At 38.2% G+C, this 17,489-nt stretch overlaps 1 protein-coding gene across 4 annotated transcripts in view; it reads right to left on the minus strand.

Annotated features, from left to right (window-relative positions):
* cabcoco1 (ciliary associated calcium binding coiled-coil 1) overlaps positions 1-17,489 on the minus strand; it is a 98,564-nt gene that overhangs the window by 28,976 nt on the left and 52,099 nt on the right. For all 4 annotated transcript variants that reach the window (XR_009507430.1, XR_009507429.1, XM_059947370.1 and 1 more), the window contains exons 5-7: positions 15,927-15,999; positions 1,412-1,528; positions 1,184-1,315 (exon numbers count right to left, since the gene is read on the minus strand). Coding sequence is in view for 2 of the 4 variants with exons in the window: in XM_059947370.1 (XP_059803353.1) it covers positions 1,184-1,315; positions 1,412-1,528; positions 15,927-15,999 (322 nt within the window). In the remaining 2 variants the exon portion in view is untranslated. The remainder of the gene's footprint in view (positions 1-1,183; positions 1,316-1,411; positions 1,529-15,926; positions 16,000-17,489) is intronic.

Genomic DNA, 17,489 nt, shown 5'->3' on the forward strand with positions numbered 1-17,489 from the left:
AATTTCAGTTGCCACTCCTCTTCCTTTTAAATCATATTTCCTTAATATTTTATTATACGTATTTCATAAGAAATAATTTGTTTTAGTTCTGCCCAGGCACAAGGTATACATCTGTTTGTAGCTAGTATACCACATCCAAATCAACAGACTAATTTTATGCAGAATATTTCTACTATTGCACTTACAAAGCACCTTAACAAAAATAAACTGACCTACTGCACTTCATAGAGATTATTATGTTCAGAAGGACAGTTAATTTTGTTGAGATTTTTTTTTAAGTTCAACTTACTGTTGAAATGGAAGAAAAATTAATTTTAGGAAACAAAAAGGAAAATAACTAAAATACAAGGAATGTTAGAAAGACAGGCATTTAGTTTGTCAGCAGGAGGACCAGTTAACACTAGAGTTTATTTTGTGTAATACTGGGAACCCTATTAAAGGAAGGATGTGGAAGATTTGGATAGAATGCAGAAAAGGTTTACCAGATTTAGAAAGTGTGAGCTATGAGGTGGTGTTGGACCTGACAGAAGTTTATAACATTATGAGAGCTGTACATTGCGTATACAGTCAGAATCTCTTTTTTCCCCAATACTAGGCAACATATATTTAGTGTGTGAGGGAGAAAATTTAAGGGAGATGTGCAGGGCAAGGGTTTTTACACATAGCAGAGGGTGCCTGGCGCAGGCTGCTAGGGTTAATAGTGGAAGCTGATATTATGATGTGCGTAAGAGACTGAAATGAACACATGAATATGGAGGAATATGGATCATGTACAGGAAGGAGGATTTTAGTTTAATTTGGCATCATGTTCATCATGGGTCGAAGGGCTACCATGTACTGGACTGTTCTATGTTCAACGTTCTCTGTTCTATGGTTGTAATACTGCAACAAGTTTGCTCATAAAGGTAAACAGAAAGTCAAAGATTTAAATAATAAGATTTAAAAAAATAAGGATTTAGAAAGAATTATAAACTGAGGAACCAACAACTAGAAGCTGTTATTAATGCTCGATGAAGGGAATACTGAATGGAGATGTACTTGTAGAGCTCCAGTGTTCCATGCTTACTCTATAATTCACCTCATTGGATTTTATTTCTTTGGCTTCCCTCACTATGCATGGACTGTATAAATACAAGTTACCAATGAATCCACTTTTAATTTTTAAAAGTGAGAAACTGCAAACCTGAATATTGGCAAGCACTTTGTCTGTTACTTGACTCAGCACTGATTTGACATCATCTATGCTATAACATGCCAGAGGATCTTCAGTTGTGAAGGCTTTAACTTCCATATTCTCCTCAGTCTCTGCCTCAACCTAGAAAAAGATGTTAGCCCGTGGTTAATTTATCTAAACATGAGAATATGTGCACATATTCTTGATTAACCATGAGCTTAGAAAACTGGATAATACCTCAGCCTCTGGTTCCTCTGTTGACTGCAGTACGAAGGATGAGTAGATATCCCAAGTTAAACTCTCTTCCAATGGTGGAGGAAACGGATCTGCTGACTTGATGACTTCAACCTCAAGCTTAAAACAAGAAGAAATGTATTCTGAATTCAGACACTATGTCCAGTTCTCTGTGTTATGATAAACATAGAAAAGATAAAGTTCATCAAACAAAGCAAGTAACTAAACTTATTGGAAAATGAAAATGAAAAAGAAGAAACTTGTATAAGCTTAAATCTGAAAGCTGGAAGTACTCAGTAGGTCAGGCAACATCTCTGGAAGCAGAAACAAACTTAACATTTCAGATTAGAGACTTTTGCTAGAACTCTTTTCTAGGGGACACTCCTCTTTCTCCGTTCTGATGAAGGGTCTTGGACTTGAAACATGAATTCTGTTCCTTTTACAACAGTAACTACCTGATCTACTGAGTGTTTTCATCAAACACATCACTTCCTTACTTGAATGAATCATGAAATGTTTAAAATAATCTGTGCCCTCAAAGGCTTGCTTCTCTTTTCTGCTTTTCCTACGTTTCTGCGTCCAAGATATTTTCTTTAGGATTATCTACCAGATTGTTCAAATACAATGAGTTTCATTCATGTGCCAACTCCTGGCTACTATATGCCCAGACTCCTCTATAGAGCCACAGCTTTTCCCTGCGTGCATAGATTTGAAATTTTCAACTCTCTCTACTCCATTGCTGCCCTTTGGACTCCATCTTCAGGTCCTAATTTTTCCACTGAATTCACACCTCTTCAATTCTTTTCTCCGAAAACATCTTCCAGAATGCTAGCCCTTATAATTTAATGAGAAGGAATACAGAAGAGACGGTTTAAAATCTGCCCAGATATACACTGGGTGAGAAAACGAGGCAGCACGATGGTGCAGCGAGTAGAGCCTCTATGTCGCAGCACTAGAGATCTGGGTTAAATCCTGACCTCAAATGCTGTCTGCAGAAGCGGTGTGTTCTCCCTGTTTTAACTGGGAGCTCTGTTTTCCTCTCTCATCCCAAAGATATGCAGGCTGGTAGGTTAATCGGACACTGTAAATTGTGCCTAGTGTGTCAGAGAATGGTTGAAACTTCAGGGGGGTGGAGATGTTAAAGGAAGTATGAGTAAAATAATAAAATGATTGTAAATCACTGTACAATTAATGTAAATGGATGGCTGATGGCTGACAAGGACTGCTGGTCCAAAGGGCCTATCTCTGTTCTGTGTTTCTCTGACTCTTAGTTGCAAGTTATTTTAATACTTACCACCAATGTTTATCTACAGTTTTCAAAGACCTAAGAATAATTTATTATCAAAGTATACAACTCTGAAATTCTTCTTCTCCAGATAGCCATGAAAACAAAAAAGTAAAGTACGGCAAGACAATCACCAACCCCCAAATCCCTCCTTCCCCACACACAAAAAAATGAGAAAGATTGGTCAAAAAACACAGAATATAAACACATAAGACTCAGGAAAAAATGTCTACAGTCCAAGTCCATATCGAAAATGCAGAAATCTGGGTAACATTCTCCATGCACAGTGGCAGGCCTTCCCTCTCTGACAGCAGAGCTATCTCACCAGTTATCAAAAGGCAGTCTTCCCTCTCCTTTAGCAGAGTGATCCCCCAGTTATCAAAAGGCAGTCTTCCCTCTCCTTTAGCAGAGTGATCCCCCAGTTATCAAAAGGCAGTCTTCCCTCTCCTTTAGCAGAGTGATCCCCCAGTTATCAAAAGGCAGTCTTCCCTGTCCTTTAGCAGAGTGATCCCCCAATTATCAAAAGGCAGTCTTCCCTGTCCTTTAGCAGAGTGATCCCCCAGTTATCAAAAGGCAGTCTTCCCTCTCCTTTAGCAGTGATCCCCCAGTTATCAAAAGGCAGTCTTCCCTCTCCTTTAGCAGAGTGATCCCCCAGTTATCAAAAGGCAGTCTTCCCTCTCCTTTAACAGAGTGATCCCCCAGTTATCAAAAGGCAGTCTCCCCTCTCCTTTAACAGTGATCCCCCAGCGATCAAAAGGCAGTTATCCTTCTCCAGTAGCAGAGTGATCTCACCAGATATCAAAAGGCAGGAAAGCTAGCACTCACCCTCCTCATTCGCTTCAATGTTTCAATCTCCCTCGTCACTTTAATTGACGAACAAGGGAAGCTAATCGGTACAATGGAGTCAAACATCGGCTCATGCCCTGCCCTACAGCGTTCTCACCACGAGATTCCCACACGATGCCTCTACCTCCCAGAATTTTCTCGGAGACTGCTGAGTGCTGAAACACCCAAATGATCTCCAAACTGCAAATTACAGGCACCAACAGTTCCAAAATCACATTCAAGACAAAAAAACAAATGGAAAAGACATAAAAGACATGATCTATCCAGAAGATGTTGATCGAAAGAGCGTTATGTGCAGGTGCTATCTTGACCCAAAGTCATGAATAATCCGAAATAATCCGAAATTTGATGTTTTGTTCATGCAAGCCCATTGTTGTTCAAAGAGCCCTCATCCTTACATACTGTGGTTCTCCATTGTTAAAGTTATTCCACACCCTGCATTTTGCAGCTGGCTCTTTAGTAGGCACTTGGGTCTGACTGTTCCACTTAGAAATGCACAAGCCTTTCATTCTACCCCAACTTCCTTCCTTCTTCAATATATACCTCTGTAACCCTCTTTTGCCCTTTAGTACCATTGCCATTTAACCTTCTTTTCCCTTCTGCAGAAAAAGAGATGTACTTATGCTAGCCAACGAGATAAGTTCCTGATAAGTTATTCTGAAAGTATGACATTGTTAGTAAACGTAACAACAAACTTGCTTACAGTAAATGTCCATATCCAACAATGTGATAATGAATAGATAGTCTGATTCAGTGATGTTGAACATATTAGCCAGCACACCAAGAGAACACCTTTATTACTTTTATGAGCTCTTTTACTTCTGTCTGACAGAGCAGGTGGGTTGCCCATCATATCAAGACTGCATTTCTGACAGTATTGTGCTCACTCAGTACACCATGGAATCTTGAAACAGGACTTGAAAAGATTATTTAACAAAATATGTGTTCAGATCTTTAAAACAGAATTTGAACCCAAAAATGTGTGGCTCTGTTAGTTAAATTTATAAATTTAGATGTATGTACATAACTAACAGTTTATTCTTACATTGTATATTTCCCTACTGATTATTTCAAAATTACTTTCAGATATTGATTGTTATCTTAAGCTCCATTCCATAAGTGAATATGGTAGTCTACCAGATGGAATTTTTACCCAAGTGATGTGGTGCTGGTATCACTGGATCACCAGGGGTTTGGTATCATTATAAATATCCAGGCATACTTTATTATAATAATGGGCTGAGCAATGCTGCTGCTATTCAGTCAATGGCTTGAAAGAGAACCACTTGCTAGATGTTGAGTGTAGATCAGTTCATTCCTGCTATATGTGCAAGTCCATTGCAGCACAAAGATCAAGTGCACCTGACCTACATACTGGGTACAGAGTGGAACATATTTTTGTTTAGTGCTGTGGGCCCAGGTGTACTAGCCCCTCAGCCTTACATCTATTCACTGTGAAAGTCCAACCCTCATTTGTCTTCCCAAATACAACTACTAGCACTTTAAACACACCCTTCCTATAATGGGTGACCAGGACTGAATTCAATACTCCAAGATGTGGACTGATTAGAGTTTAATAAAGCTGTAACATAACTTCCTGACTCTTGAACTCAGTTCCTTGACTGATAAATACAAGGACGCCATGTGCCTTCTTGAGTAAAACTGTTCTGAATTATTTCTCGTCAACTATCAGTGACACTAATCACTATTTTTTGAACACGAACAGACTCAATTGACTATATTTAAAAACATTTTTCTCTACGCATGGTGTAGTGTCCAATGGGTGACACTAGTTAGAAACTGCCCCAGTTAAGTGGTATAGTATCCAAAATAGACAAAGAGAATCCCAGCTACTTTCTTGATTAGTTTTTGTTAACTTTAAAATCTGTCTCAAATAAGTGGCCGCCCCATTTAAACCATGGCCCAATTAACCGGAATCCACTGTATTTTCATCAGGGACCTCAGTGTTGCCTCCATTCTGTGGAATAGAATGAAACAGAAGTCCCATATGTTATTATGGTATGTGCTTTGATAATTCAGTTTCCTCCAATTTTCCAATGCACAGTATTCCTGGATGATTAGTGAATGGGGCAGCAAACAGGTGTCCAGCATCATTGTTTTAATATATGGTTTATAATTTTAAAATAATGTTAAATTATAACTGGAGGAAAGTTTAACTGTCAGTTGCATTGCACATGTTTATTGAGAGCTTTGTAATTAAAAATCAATGTAACTCATTGAATACTTTGAAACTTATATGTGTTTCTACTTATAACATCATCTGCAGAGGAATATTTAAACCATACTCTGTACATCTCCATGTAAAATTAATGCCATATGAATTTGACACAATATGGCGTTAATTTTACATTGAGATAGTGGTTCACCATTGGACAGCTGATTGCACCTTGATGCTTGACTCCTCATTAAGTTCAACATAGGAGTGAGAACTGGAGCATGCCCAGACCTGATCAGGTCTTCCTGAAGAATCCTGCACCAAATTGCATAAGAGGAATTGCTTTCTTCTTATTGTTTTAAGTGAAACAGAATGAAAATCTCAGGTGTAAGTGCTTTTCACATATAGTCTTTTAATGTTAAAACTGCACTTATAACCTTTTTAATTTTTTAACATTTACTTAAAATATATAAATTTAAAAAGCACAAGCTGTTCTGACCCTTGTCTCACAATTTCAGCATTTAGTTGATTTCTTTGTTCTACAGTACACAAAGCTTTACTGCTCTTTTTTAAAAGATTTGATGAGGGCAGGGGTTAGACTTGGTCTACTCAGACATCAGTGAGCCTTCGTTAAGGTTTCATATGGTAGATTGCTATGAAATGTTAGATCGCATGGGATCCACGGAGAGCTTGCTAATTGTATACAGAAATGGCAGAAAGCAGATGATGATGGTAGAAGGTTATTTTATGGATTGGAGGCCATGGCAAATGGTATTCCCCAAGGCCTGAAGTTAGGCTCATTGCTATTTGTCATCTATATCAATGATTTGAATGTGATATAATTAATAAGTTTAATTATGCATTCAAGACATTGTTAATAGGTTTGCAGATGACACTAAAACAGGTGGTAGCTTGTTGTCAGTTAAGATGGTAATAAGGATTTATAAAGAAATTTCAGCTGGGTAAGTGGTCCAAGGAAGGGAAAATGGAATTTAATTTGGATAAGTGCGAGATGTTGCATTTTGGAAAGTCGAATGACAGCAGGACTTTCACAGTGAACGGAAAGATCCTGTGGATTGTTATAGAACAGAGACCGAGGACTATAGGTACCTAGTTCCTTGAAAGTGGTGTCACATGCAGATGGAGTGGTGAAGAAGACTTCTGGCACACTGGCCTTCATCAGGCAGGATACTGAGTATAGAAGTTGGGGTATTATGTTGCAATTGTACAAGATATTGGTGTGGTCACATTTGGAGTATTGTGTTCAGTTTCAGTCACCTGTTATAGGAAAATGCCAATAAGCTAAAGGAGTGCACAGGGGACTTACAAAAATGTCGTTCAGACTCAAGGGATTGGGTTACAGAGAGTTTGAATAGGTTGGGACTTTTTTTCCATCAGAGAATGGGAAAATGAGGGGTTATCTTATAAGACTGTATAAAATTATGTGGGATATTGGTAGGGTGAATGGTCACAGTCTTTTTCCCAAGACTGGGAAATCAACAACTAGAAGGCAGAAGTTTAAGGTGAGAGAAAAGAAATTTAATACAAACATGCGGGGCTTACTTTATCATCCAGACAGTGGTCAGTATATGAAAAGAGCTGCTAGGAAAAATGGTAGAAGCTTGTACAAACATATATTAACAACATTGTATACTAACATACTTGGACAGGTACGTGGATAGGAAAGATTCCAAAGGATGGGCAAATGGGATTAGCTGAGATGGGAAGTCTTGGTCGACATAGACCAGTTGGGCTGAATAGCCTATTTCCACGCTCTACAACTCTATGATTCTATTCTCAGTTCTCCCTGTTCTCCATCCAGCTACAGACCTAACATTTTGTTTTGTCTCTACCTCCATCCATCCTTCTCTGCAACATAAGAACTTAATTAATTTGTAACCTTTCCCAGTTCTGATGGGAGTATTTTATCTGGAGCTGCTGCTCAATTGACTCAGCTTTCCAGCATTTTTTTATTTAATTTTAAAATAACAAATAATTTGAGAAAAGGAGAATATTAAATAGAAATATTATTTTAAAACATCTAAAATATTAATAATTGAGATTTTAATAAAAATAAAGGCTATGAAGTGCATTTTTTTTTACAGTAAAAGACTTTACATGACAAACACTCACCTGAGACTTTCATTCTGTTCCACTTAAACTAAGATGAAGAAAACACGAGTGAATCTGCAGATGCTGGAAATAAATAAAAACACAAAATGCTGGCAAAACTCAGCAGGCCAGGCAGCATCTATGGGAGGAGGTAGTGACGACGTTTCGGGCCGAAACCCTTCATCAGGAGAGTTCCGCCTGATGAAGGGTTTCGGCCCGAAACGTCGTCACTACCTCCTCCCATAGATGCTATCTGGCCTGCTGAGTTCTGCCAGCATTTTGTGTTTTTATGAAGAAAACAATTGTTCTCATCAGATTCAAGGTTCCTCAAGAAGTCCTGATCATAAGTGTAAAGAGTAAAGAGATGCAGTCAGTTACTCACTGATGAGCTGTTGACTGCAACTTTCAGATTTTCATGTTAGCATGCATATCTCCATGCTTACAAGATATTGCGCAGAGTATGGTTTAAATATTCCGCTGCAGATGATGTCACATGTTGAGTTCCTTAGTTGATCTTATTTTATTGTCTACTGCTCTTAAATAGCTACATAGTAGAAAAAATAGTTCATATTTAATTTGGTCATGATATTTTTAAAGTACACGTAGCAAAATGACGGCAAAATTCCAAATACCTGATCTAATCACAGTACAATATCCTAATCTGAGATTACCTTGCTGTGGAACTGTGCTTGTTGCAATAGGGTATGGTTATATGCCACTTTGGGTCATTATCAGTTTATCACCATCACCCACCCCATCCCACATGCCAAATTTGAGTCTAATGAAATTATTTCTGAACCAGATATACTAAAATGAACCCTAATAAAGGTATCCCAAAATAAATACAATCTGCACTTGGTAGATATTTTATCTCAATCATGGATTTGTTATAGTAAAGCACATGAGTAACAGGCATGATTTGTCTTCATTTCTATGTATTTCAGTGTACTTAACATTCACTGTGTATTGATCTGCAAGCTGAGGTGGAGATGAATGAAGGAAAATCATGTTAAAACAAATTGATGGGTTAAAGCTAAATGTCATGTAGGTATTTTCGTTAAAAAATCATCAATTCCACTGAACAGTTCAATGAATTCAATATATTTTATAAATATGATGTATTGCTCTTTAACCTTTTGAAGCTTCCAATGCAATTTGTGTACAATATTCATCCTGTTTAATATTTGCTAAATTCTTTCAATAAAATTGAAACAACTTTCTTCATTTATTTGTCAAATGCAATTAGATAATCAGTGGTTACCAAATCAACTATCAAATCCTCTGTTCTCAAAATTAAATATCCATCTGACAACTGACATTTCACAATTTTAATTGTACAATAATCCAGTTAACAGCGTATTTATTTTTAATCATCAAATTGCTTTCAAAGATAATAAATGAACTTTTGTCAAAGGTTTTAATAAACATATTGACTATTTTATCAGATTCAGATCCATGTGTTCATTACATGTACATGAGAACTCACAAAATTTACAGCAAGTTAAGCTTTCAGGGAAATATTACAAGGGATGATAGGACAAATGGAATATCTGTTAAGTTAATCAACTTAAACCAGGACATAAATGGCTTATGCGTTCATAAACTAGATTGAAACAAAGACAGGAAAGAGTCTGGACTTCATCCAGAGGTTAATGCCCTTCTTTAGATTATCAGACTATTTCCTTGAACTTTAGAAAGGCTGATTTCACGCACCATGTGTCAGCGCCTCACTATCATCAAAAGAAAACTGCTATCTGAAAACTAAAGCAACATGGATGCCTGTAGACGATAATTAAGCTCTATTTCAATCAAAATAACATGGAAAAATGGTTTCTCAAAATATTTTTCTTGAAGAGAAGTTAAGTTAGAAAACAACAGGAAACTTCCCACCAAACATACAGATTTTGTGAGTTGCATCATTGTGATTGAAATAAGTCTGAAATTATATTCCAACAATAGAATTAGAAATAGTTAACTTTCCTACTATAATAAATGTTTCTAAAAATAATTCCATAAAATAAAACCATATCATGTTAACAATGCTGACTGCTAGATGCCCCTGCCCATCTTAATTCAACTCTGTCACAATAGCATTTTAATCTTATTTTAGCATTTAGGCTTTCTAGCTCCATTTTAAATGCATCCTCATCAGTTGTGTTAGTTACCCAAATCCAACAGCAGCAAATTGCATTTTTACTCTATACTTTAGGTGAAAGAGGTTTCTTTACAATTCTCTCTGATGCTTAAAACAATCTGATACAATAACTTAATAACATAATACTACCTTTTTAACATTATACAATTGAAAATTAGCTATACTTTGAGTGAAATATGATAACAACCACTTCTGTGTCATTGCATGGGGCATTTTCTAGAGCAGTTCGCTTTTGTGTGCCTGATGAGACCCACGTAGAGTTGAGCACAAGATGATATAATTTTCCATGCCATGACATTCTACTGCATTGCAGAAGAAATTTGCTCTAACTGATCCAAGGGTGACTATGAAAATAGACCCTGGCACAGAGTCTGGCCCTGTGGCTCAGAAGGGTAGGGAAAGGAAGAAGGCAGCAGTAATAGGGGAATCTATTGTTCGGGGGTTAGACAGGTGATTTTGTGGATGCAAGAAAGAAACACGGATGGTTGTTTGCCTCCCAGATGCCAGGGTCCAGGATGTTTCTGACTGTGTCCATAATATCCTGAAGTGGGATGGTGAACAGCCAGAGGTCGTGGTATATATTGGCACCAATGACATGGGTAGGAAAAGGGAGGAGGTCCTGAAAACAGACTACAGGGAGTTAGGAAGGAAGTTGAGAAGCAGGACTTCAAAAGGTAATAATCTCGGGATTACCGCCTGTGCCACACAACAGTGAGTATAGGAATAGAGTGAGGTGGTGGATAAATGCGTGGCTCAGGGATTGGAGCAGGAGACAAGGATTCAGATTTCTGGTTCATTGGGGCCTCTTTTGGGGCAGACATGACCTGTACAAAAAGGACAGGTTGCACTTGAATCTCAGGGGGACCAATATACTGGCAGGGAGGTTCGCTAAGGCTATTGGGGAGAGTTTAAACTAGAATCAAACTAAAGAGAAGGAGGAAGGGGCAGTTGGCTCACATATAGAGAAAGCTTGGAGACAGTGTGAGAGAGAGGATAGGCAGGTGACAGAGAAGGGACATGCTCAGACCAATGGTTTGAAATGTGTCTATTTAATGCAAGAAGCATCATCAACAAAGTGAATGAGCTTAGATCATGGATCAGTACTAGGAGCTATGATGTTGTGGCCATTACAGAGACTAGGATGCCTCAAGGGCAGGAATGGTTACTTAAGAGTAACAGACTTAGATGTTTCAGAAAGAACAGGGAGGGAGAAAAAAGAGGTGGGGCGTGGGACTGGTGATCACAGATAGTGTAGTGGCTGCAGAAAAGGGGGATATCATGGAGGGATTGCCTACTGAGTCTCTGTTGGTGGAAGTTAGAAACTGGAAGGGATCAATAACTCTACTGGGTGTTTCTTATAGACCACCCAATAGTAACAGGGACATCAAGGAGCAGATATGGAGACAGATTCTGGAAAGGTGTAATAATAACAGGGTAGTTGTAGTGGGAGATTTTAATTTTCCAAATATTGATTGGAGGTTTGGGTGGGGTGGAGTTTGTTAAGTGTGTTCAGAAAGGTTCCTGAAACAATATGTAGATAAGCCAACAAGAGGAGAGGCTGTACTTGATCTAGTATTGGGAAATGAACCTGATCAGGTCTCTCAGTGGGAGAGCATTAGGAAAGCGTTTAATTGGAGATTAGAGTAAGGAGAAATATGAAGCTAAACGAAGCATAAAGTGGGAACAGATGTCCTCAGGGAAATGTACAGCAGAAATATGGCAAAAGTTCAGGGGATATTTACATGGCATTATGCATAGGTACATTCCAATGAGACAAGGAAAGAATGGTAGGGTACAGGAACCGTGGTGTACAAAGGCTGTTGTAAACCTAGTCAAGAAGAAAAGAAGAGCTTACGAAAGGTTCAAAAAACTAGGTAATGATAGAGATCTAGAAGATTATAAAGCTAGCAGGAAGAAGTTTAAGAATGAAATTAGGAGAGCCAGAAGGGGCCATGAGAAGGCCTTGGCGAGCAGGATTAACAAAAATCCCAAGGCATTGTACAAGTATGTGAAGAGCAAGAGGATAAGACATGAGAGAATAGGACCAATCAAGTGTGACAATGGAAAAAGTGTGTATGGAATCAGAGGAGATAGCAGAGATTCTTAATGAATACTTTGCTTCAGTATTCACTACGGAAAAGGACCTTGGTGATTACAGGGATGACTTAGAGAGATTGAAGAGCATATAGACATTAAGAAAAAGGATATGCTGGAAGTTTTGGAAAGCATCAAGTTGGATAAGTCTCTGGGACCAGATTATGTACCCCAGGCTACTGTGGGAGGTGAGGGAGGAGACTGCTGAGCCTCTGGCAATGATCTTTGCATCATCAACGGGGACGGGAGAGGTTCCAGAGGATTGGAGGGTTGCAGATGTTGTTCCCTTATTCAAGAAAGGGAGTAGGGAAAACCCAGGAAATTATAGACCAGTGGGTTTTACTTCAGTGGTTGATAAGTTGATGGAAAAAATCCTGAGGCAGGATTTATGAACATTTGGAGAGGCGTAATATGGTTAGGAATAGTCAGCATGACAGTAGATGTAGTGTATATGGATTTCAGCAAAGCATTTGATAAAGTACCCCATGCAAGGCTTATTGAGAAAGTAAAGAGGCATGGGATCCAAGGGGACCTTGCTTTGTGGATCCAGAATTGGCTTGCCCACAGAAGGCAAAGAGTGGTTGTAGATAGGTCATATTATGCATGGAGGTCAGTGACCAGTGGAGTACCTCAGGAATCTGTTCTGGGACCCCTTCTCTTCATTATTTTTATAAATGATGAGGAAGTGGAGGGATGGGTTAGTAAATTAGCTGATTACACAAATGTTGGGGGAGTTGTGGATAGTGTGGAGGGTTGTCAGAGGCTACAGCGGGACATTGATAGGATCCAAAACTGGGCTGAGAAGTGGCAGATGGAATTCAACTCAGATAAATATGAGGTGGTTCATTTTGATAGGTCAAATATGATGGCAGAATATAGTATTACTGTTAAGACTCTTGGCAGTGTGGAGGATCAGAGGAATCTTGGGGTCCGAGTCCATAGGACGCTCAAAGCTGCTGCGCAAGTTGACTCTGTGGTTAAGAAGGCATTCGGTTCATTGGCCTTCATCAATTGTGGGATTGAGTTTAGGATCTGAGAGGTAATGTTGCAGCTAAAAATGGCCCTGGTCAGACCCCAATTGGAGTACTGCACTCAGTTCTGGTCACCTCACTACATAAAGGATGTGGTGCAAAGGAGATTTACAAGGATGTTGCCTGGATTGGGGAGCATGCCTCATGAGAACAGGTTGAGTGAACTCGGCCTTTTCTCCTTGGAGCGATGGAGGATGAGATGTGACCTGACAGAGGCATACAAGATAATGAGAGGCATTGATTGTGTGGTTAGTCAGAGGCTTTTTCCCAAGGCTGAAATGGCTAACACAAAAGGGCACAGTTTTAAGGTGCTTGAAGTAGGTACAGAAGAGATGTTAGGGGTAAGTTTTTTTACGCAGAGAGTGGTGAGTGCGTGGAATGGGCTGCCAGCAATGGTGGTGGAGGTAGATATGATAGGGTCTTCTAAGAGACTCCTGGATAGATACATAGAGCTTAGAAAAATAGAGGGCTATGGGTAACCCCAGGTAATTTCTAAAGTAAGTACATGATCAGCACAGTATTGTGGGCTGAAGGGCCTGTATTGTGCTGTAGGTTTTCTATGTTCCTATGTTTCTAAAATCAAAGTAAAAATGCGCATGTTGGAAATCTGAAATAAAAACAGAAAATGCTGGAAACGCAAAATTTTAGATTAAAAAAGATCCCTGTCAGAAATAGAAAGGAGGGAAAACAAAGTCAGTTTTAAGTTTTCAGAGAAATGGGATAAGCCAAAGGGAATATGTGTGTGATAGGGCAAGGTCAGGGTCAATGGGGCCAGTTAGACAGTGATTAAAATAAATAACAAATGTTCGTGTTTAGCAAATAGCAGGACTATGAGTCATGCCAACAGGCCAGACTTTACTAACAGAAGATAAAATCTGAGAAAAATTGTATGTGGGAAATCACATCATGAATTTCACTCAATTTTTTGAAGAGATGACAAAGAGGATTGATGAAATCAAGGCAATAGACATTGTTTACATGGACTTTAGCAAGGCCTCTGAAAATTTTCATCTGATAGGCTGGACTGGGAAGGTTGGAACACATGGGGTCCAGGGGTGGACTCGCCAGCTGCATACAAAGTTGGCTGAGTAGAAGGAGACAGAGACTGATAGAGTTGTTTTCTAATTTGGAGGCCTGTGACTGATGGTGACTATAGATCCTTGTAATGTCTCCTGTTGTTTGCTATACGCATGAATGATTTGAATGGGTGTGCACGTAGGATAATTAGTAAGTTTGAAGATTCCATAGTGATATGGTGGACAGTGAATAAGGTTGTCAAAGATTACAAAAGGATATAGATAAATTGAGAAAATGGGCAAGGGAATGGTAGACAATTTAACTCAGGCAAGTGCAGAGAGATTCATTCTAGGAAGATCAAACAGGGCAGTGTATAGCATGGCTCTGGCAAGTATTGTTGCACAGAGAGACCTGGGATACAAGAGCATATGTAGTTCTCTCAAAATGGCAACACAGGTAGACAAGGTATGAATAAAGAATAAGACATGCTTACTTTCAATGACTGAGGCATTGAGTATAAGAATTAGTACACCATGTTGCAGTTGTAAGAATATCATTCAGGCCTTACTTGGGAGTTTCAAATACAGTTCTGGTTGCCACACTCAATGAAAATTGTGATTAAGCTAGAGAAGGCTTAGAAAAGATTCACAATAATGTTGCCCAAAGTTATAAGGATCGCTTGGATAAGGGATTATGTTGAAGCAGAGTAGCCTGTGAGTTAACCTGAGGTATATAAATTTAGGAAAAGCTGTTTCCTATGACAAGGGTGTCTAAACCTAGACAGCATAGATTTAAGGTTACAGGAAGGTAACTTAAAGGGTACCTGAGTAGTAAATTTATAAAATGTTCACAATAAAAGTAGCTAGTATCTACAATGAGCTGTCAGAGAAAGCAATGAGGCAAGAAAAGCATTTAAGATGTATCAGGATAGGTACTTGAATGAGCAAGGCAGAGAGGGATATAAAATTAATGCAGGTGAGTGGGATTAGTGTAAATAGGCCGGATGGTCAGCATGCTATTTCCATGCTATACACTTAAATGATTACTGCACCATCCCCACCCCAAACTTCCCTTCCTAGCCCCAATCTATTTGGCATTCCTCACATTTAATTCTTGTCATTTAGATGTTACACAGTATTATAGCAAAATATTCAATAAACTCAGTAAATTCAGAGGTAGTGCATGAACCAGTTCCCCGTGGTTTGAATGGAAGCATAGAAACTAGAGCTTCTGCAAGTTGAATGGGAATGTGGGAACTGGGGCTCAGGTGAGTTGAATGAGAGTGCATCAAACGTTAGCTGGTGAGCCGGACGCTGAAACATTAGGATTAGCCAATAGTGAGGTAGTGGATTATTGCTGTTTTACATATTAACTTTGATTCTGTCTCTCTCTAAAACACAGCATTCTGTCAGTTAAACAAAATCATTTTAAGGCATTAAATCTATTTCGATTTGTGTAAAGCTGCTGCAAAATAAATGGATTTTCTTTACCAAAAAGCTCTTAATAATTTATAAAATTTACTGAACTATGCCAATTAAAGTCCATTTTGAATCCACAATTATCATATTTGTCTTAAGGTTTCTGAGCAATTTTTTATGACATATTTATGTTAAATTAAACTCCCTCAAGGCTGAATAGAGATATTCAGTGAACAACTAAGCCTTATAATGCTAGACAATTTCCGTTTAGATTTCCAGTCTATGAGAAAGAGCTTATCTCATTTAGGCTCACAGTATGAGACCTACATTAATCTCATTGCCCCAAAATTGATATAGACTTTTTTAAAGTTACGCATTACTGACCTTAGTGTCCAGAATCTCTAGGTCAGGAGTATGATGGAAAAGGAACTCATATAATCCATAATGCTGAAATACACTAAGAAATAAACACAGTTAATGTAAAATAGCCTCAGGCTTTCTAAAATAAAATCATACATTATGCAATATTTAGAAATGAAATGATATTAAATGTACATGAAATATAGCCCAAGTGCCAAAACCTGTCTGTCAAAGACAAGTAATAAAGTGGTATGGTTTTCAGAAATATGACACAAAAGCAAGTCTTCATTAATCAATGACATACCCTGAAATGATTGATCTTACTTGTTAACCAGAATATGCAAACCTGAATTTTAAGGTAATGCATAACTGAACTTTGAGACTAGAAATACTACAGTTGCAGGTCAAATCGACTCTGCTAAATACAGTTAGAGGCATAGCTAAGGCCCAAGAATTGATTACAGTTGTTTATCATCCTCTTTCCTGATCATTGCTCATGGATTCATGATCTGAGAATCCAAATACACCAGGACAGGATGGTGTTGATTATGATATACTCTACAGTTTAATCACATTTCATACTTTATTTTGGATCTTGCGTGGAGGATCAACCTTTGCATAGGGAACTATTATTCTACCCTGATAGTTATTTTTGTTGTACCGTGAATCACACTTCATTTGTAATTTAGTTTCCTATTAACAGGAAGTCTGAAAGGTTCATTTTTTCATGGAAATTACACAATATCCACCATACACCTTTATTTGGTAATATCTATATTCTTTGCTTATGGACTTCTTTCTTCAGTGGACATAATTCCAATTCTCTTACAATGAAATTACATGAACAGTGACAAGAATAAAATTCAACAAAGCACAAGGACTTTCAGGAAAGAAGACAGCAAAAGGAGAATGCCAGTAAAAAAACTCATAAAATAAATACATAAATACCATCTTGTCTCAAGCCCAGATTATGCAAACACTACAAATAGGAGCACTAAGGATTAAAAAGAGTTGTAATTTAATAGAATTATGATACTGAATAGATACTGATAATAGGCTCCAGAACAGTATCTTCTACCAGGCCATCAGCCTGATTAATTCATGCTGATACAATTGTATTTCTATGTTATATTGACTGTTCTGTATACTATTCATTACAAATTAATATAAATTGCACATTGAACATATAGAGAGAGAAGTAACAAAAATTTTTAGTCCTCATGTATGTGACGGATGTAAGTAATGAAGTCAATTCATTCAATTCAATGAATTAGATTCAATAGGAAACTAGACTGGGGAACTTTCAAATACAGACATAAGAAATTCTGCAGATGCTGGAAAGCTTGAGCAACACACACAAGAACTGCAGGATGAACTTAGCAAGTCAGGCGGCATCTATGGAGGGAAATAAACAGCTAAAGATGGTGCCAGAGGGCCATTTTTCCCAACCCATCAGCGAAACAGTTTTAATTCTTCTTCTTCTTCTAATGCCTCTTTTTTTCACTTTTCAAGGTGGCTGGGGTCTTGTTGGAGTCCATGATCTACAGCTGCACTCAAACTGCAGTTCTTCACAGCAGCTTTCCCATT

This window comes from Hypanus sabinus, chromosome 22 (genome assembly GCF_030144855.1).
Source record: "Hypanus sabinus isolate sHypSab1 chromosome 22, sHypSab1.hap1, whole genome shotgun sequence".
Taxonomy (NCBI): domain Eukaryota; kingdom Metazoa; phylum Chordata; class Chondrichthyes; order Myliobatiformes; family Dasyatidae; genus Hypanus; species Hypanus sabinus.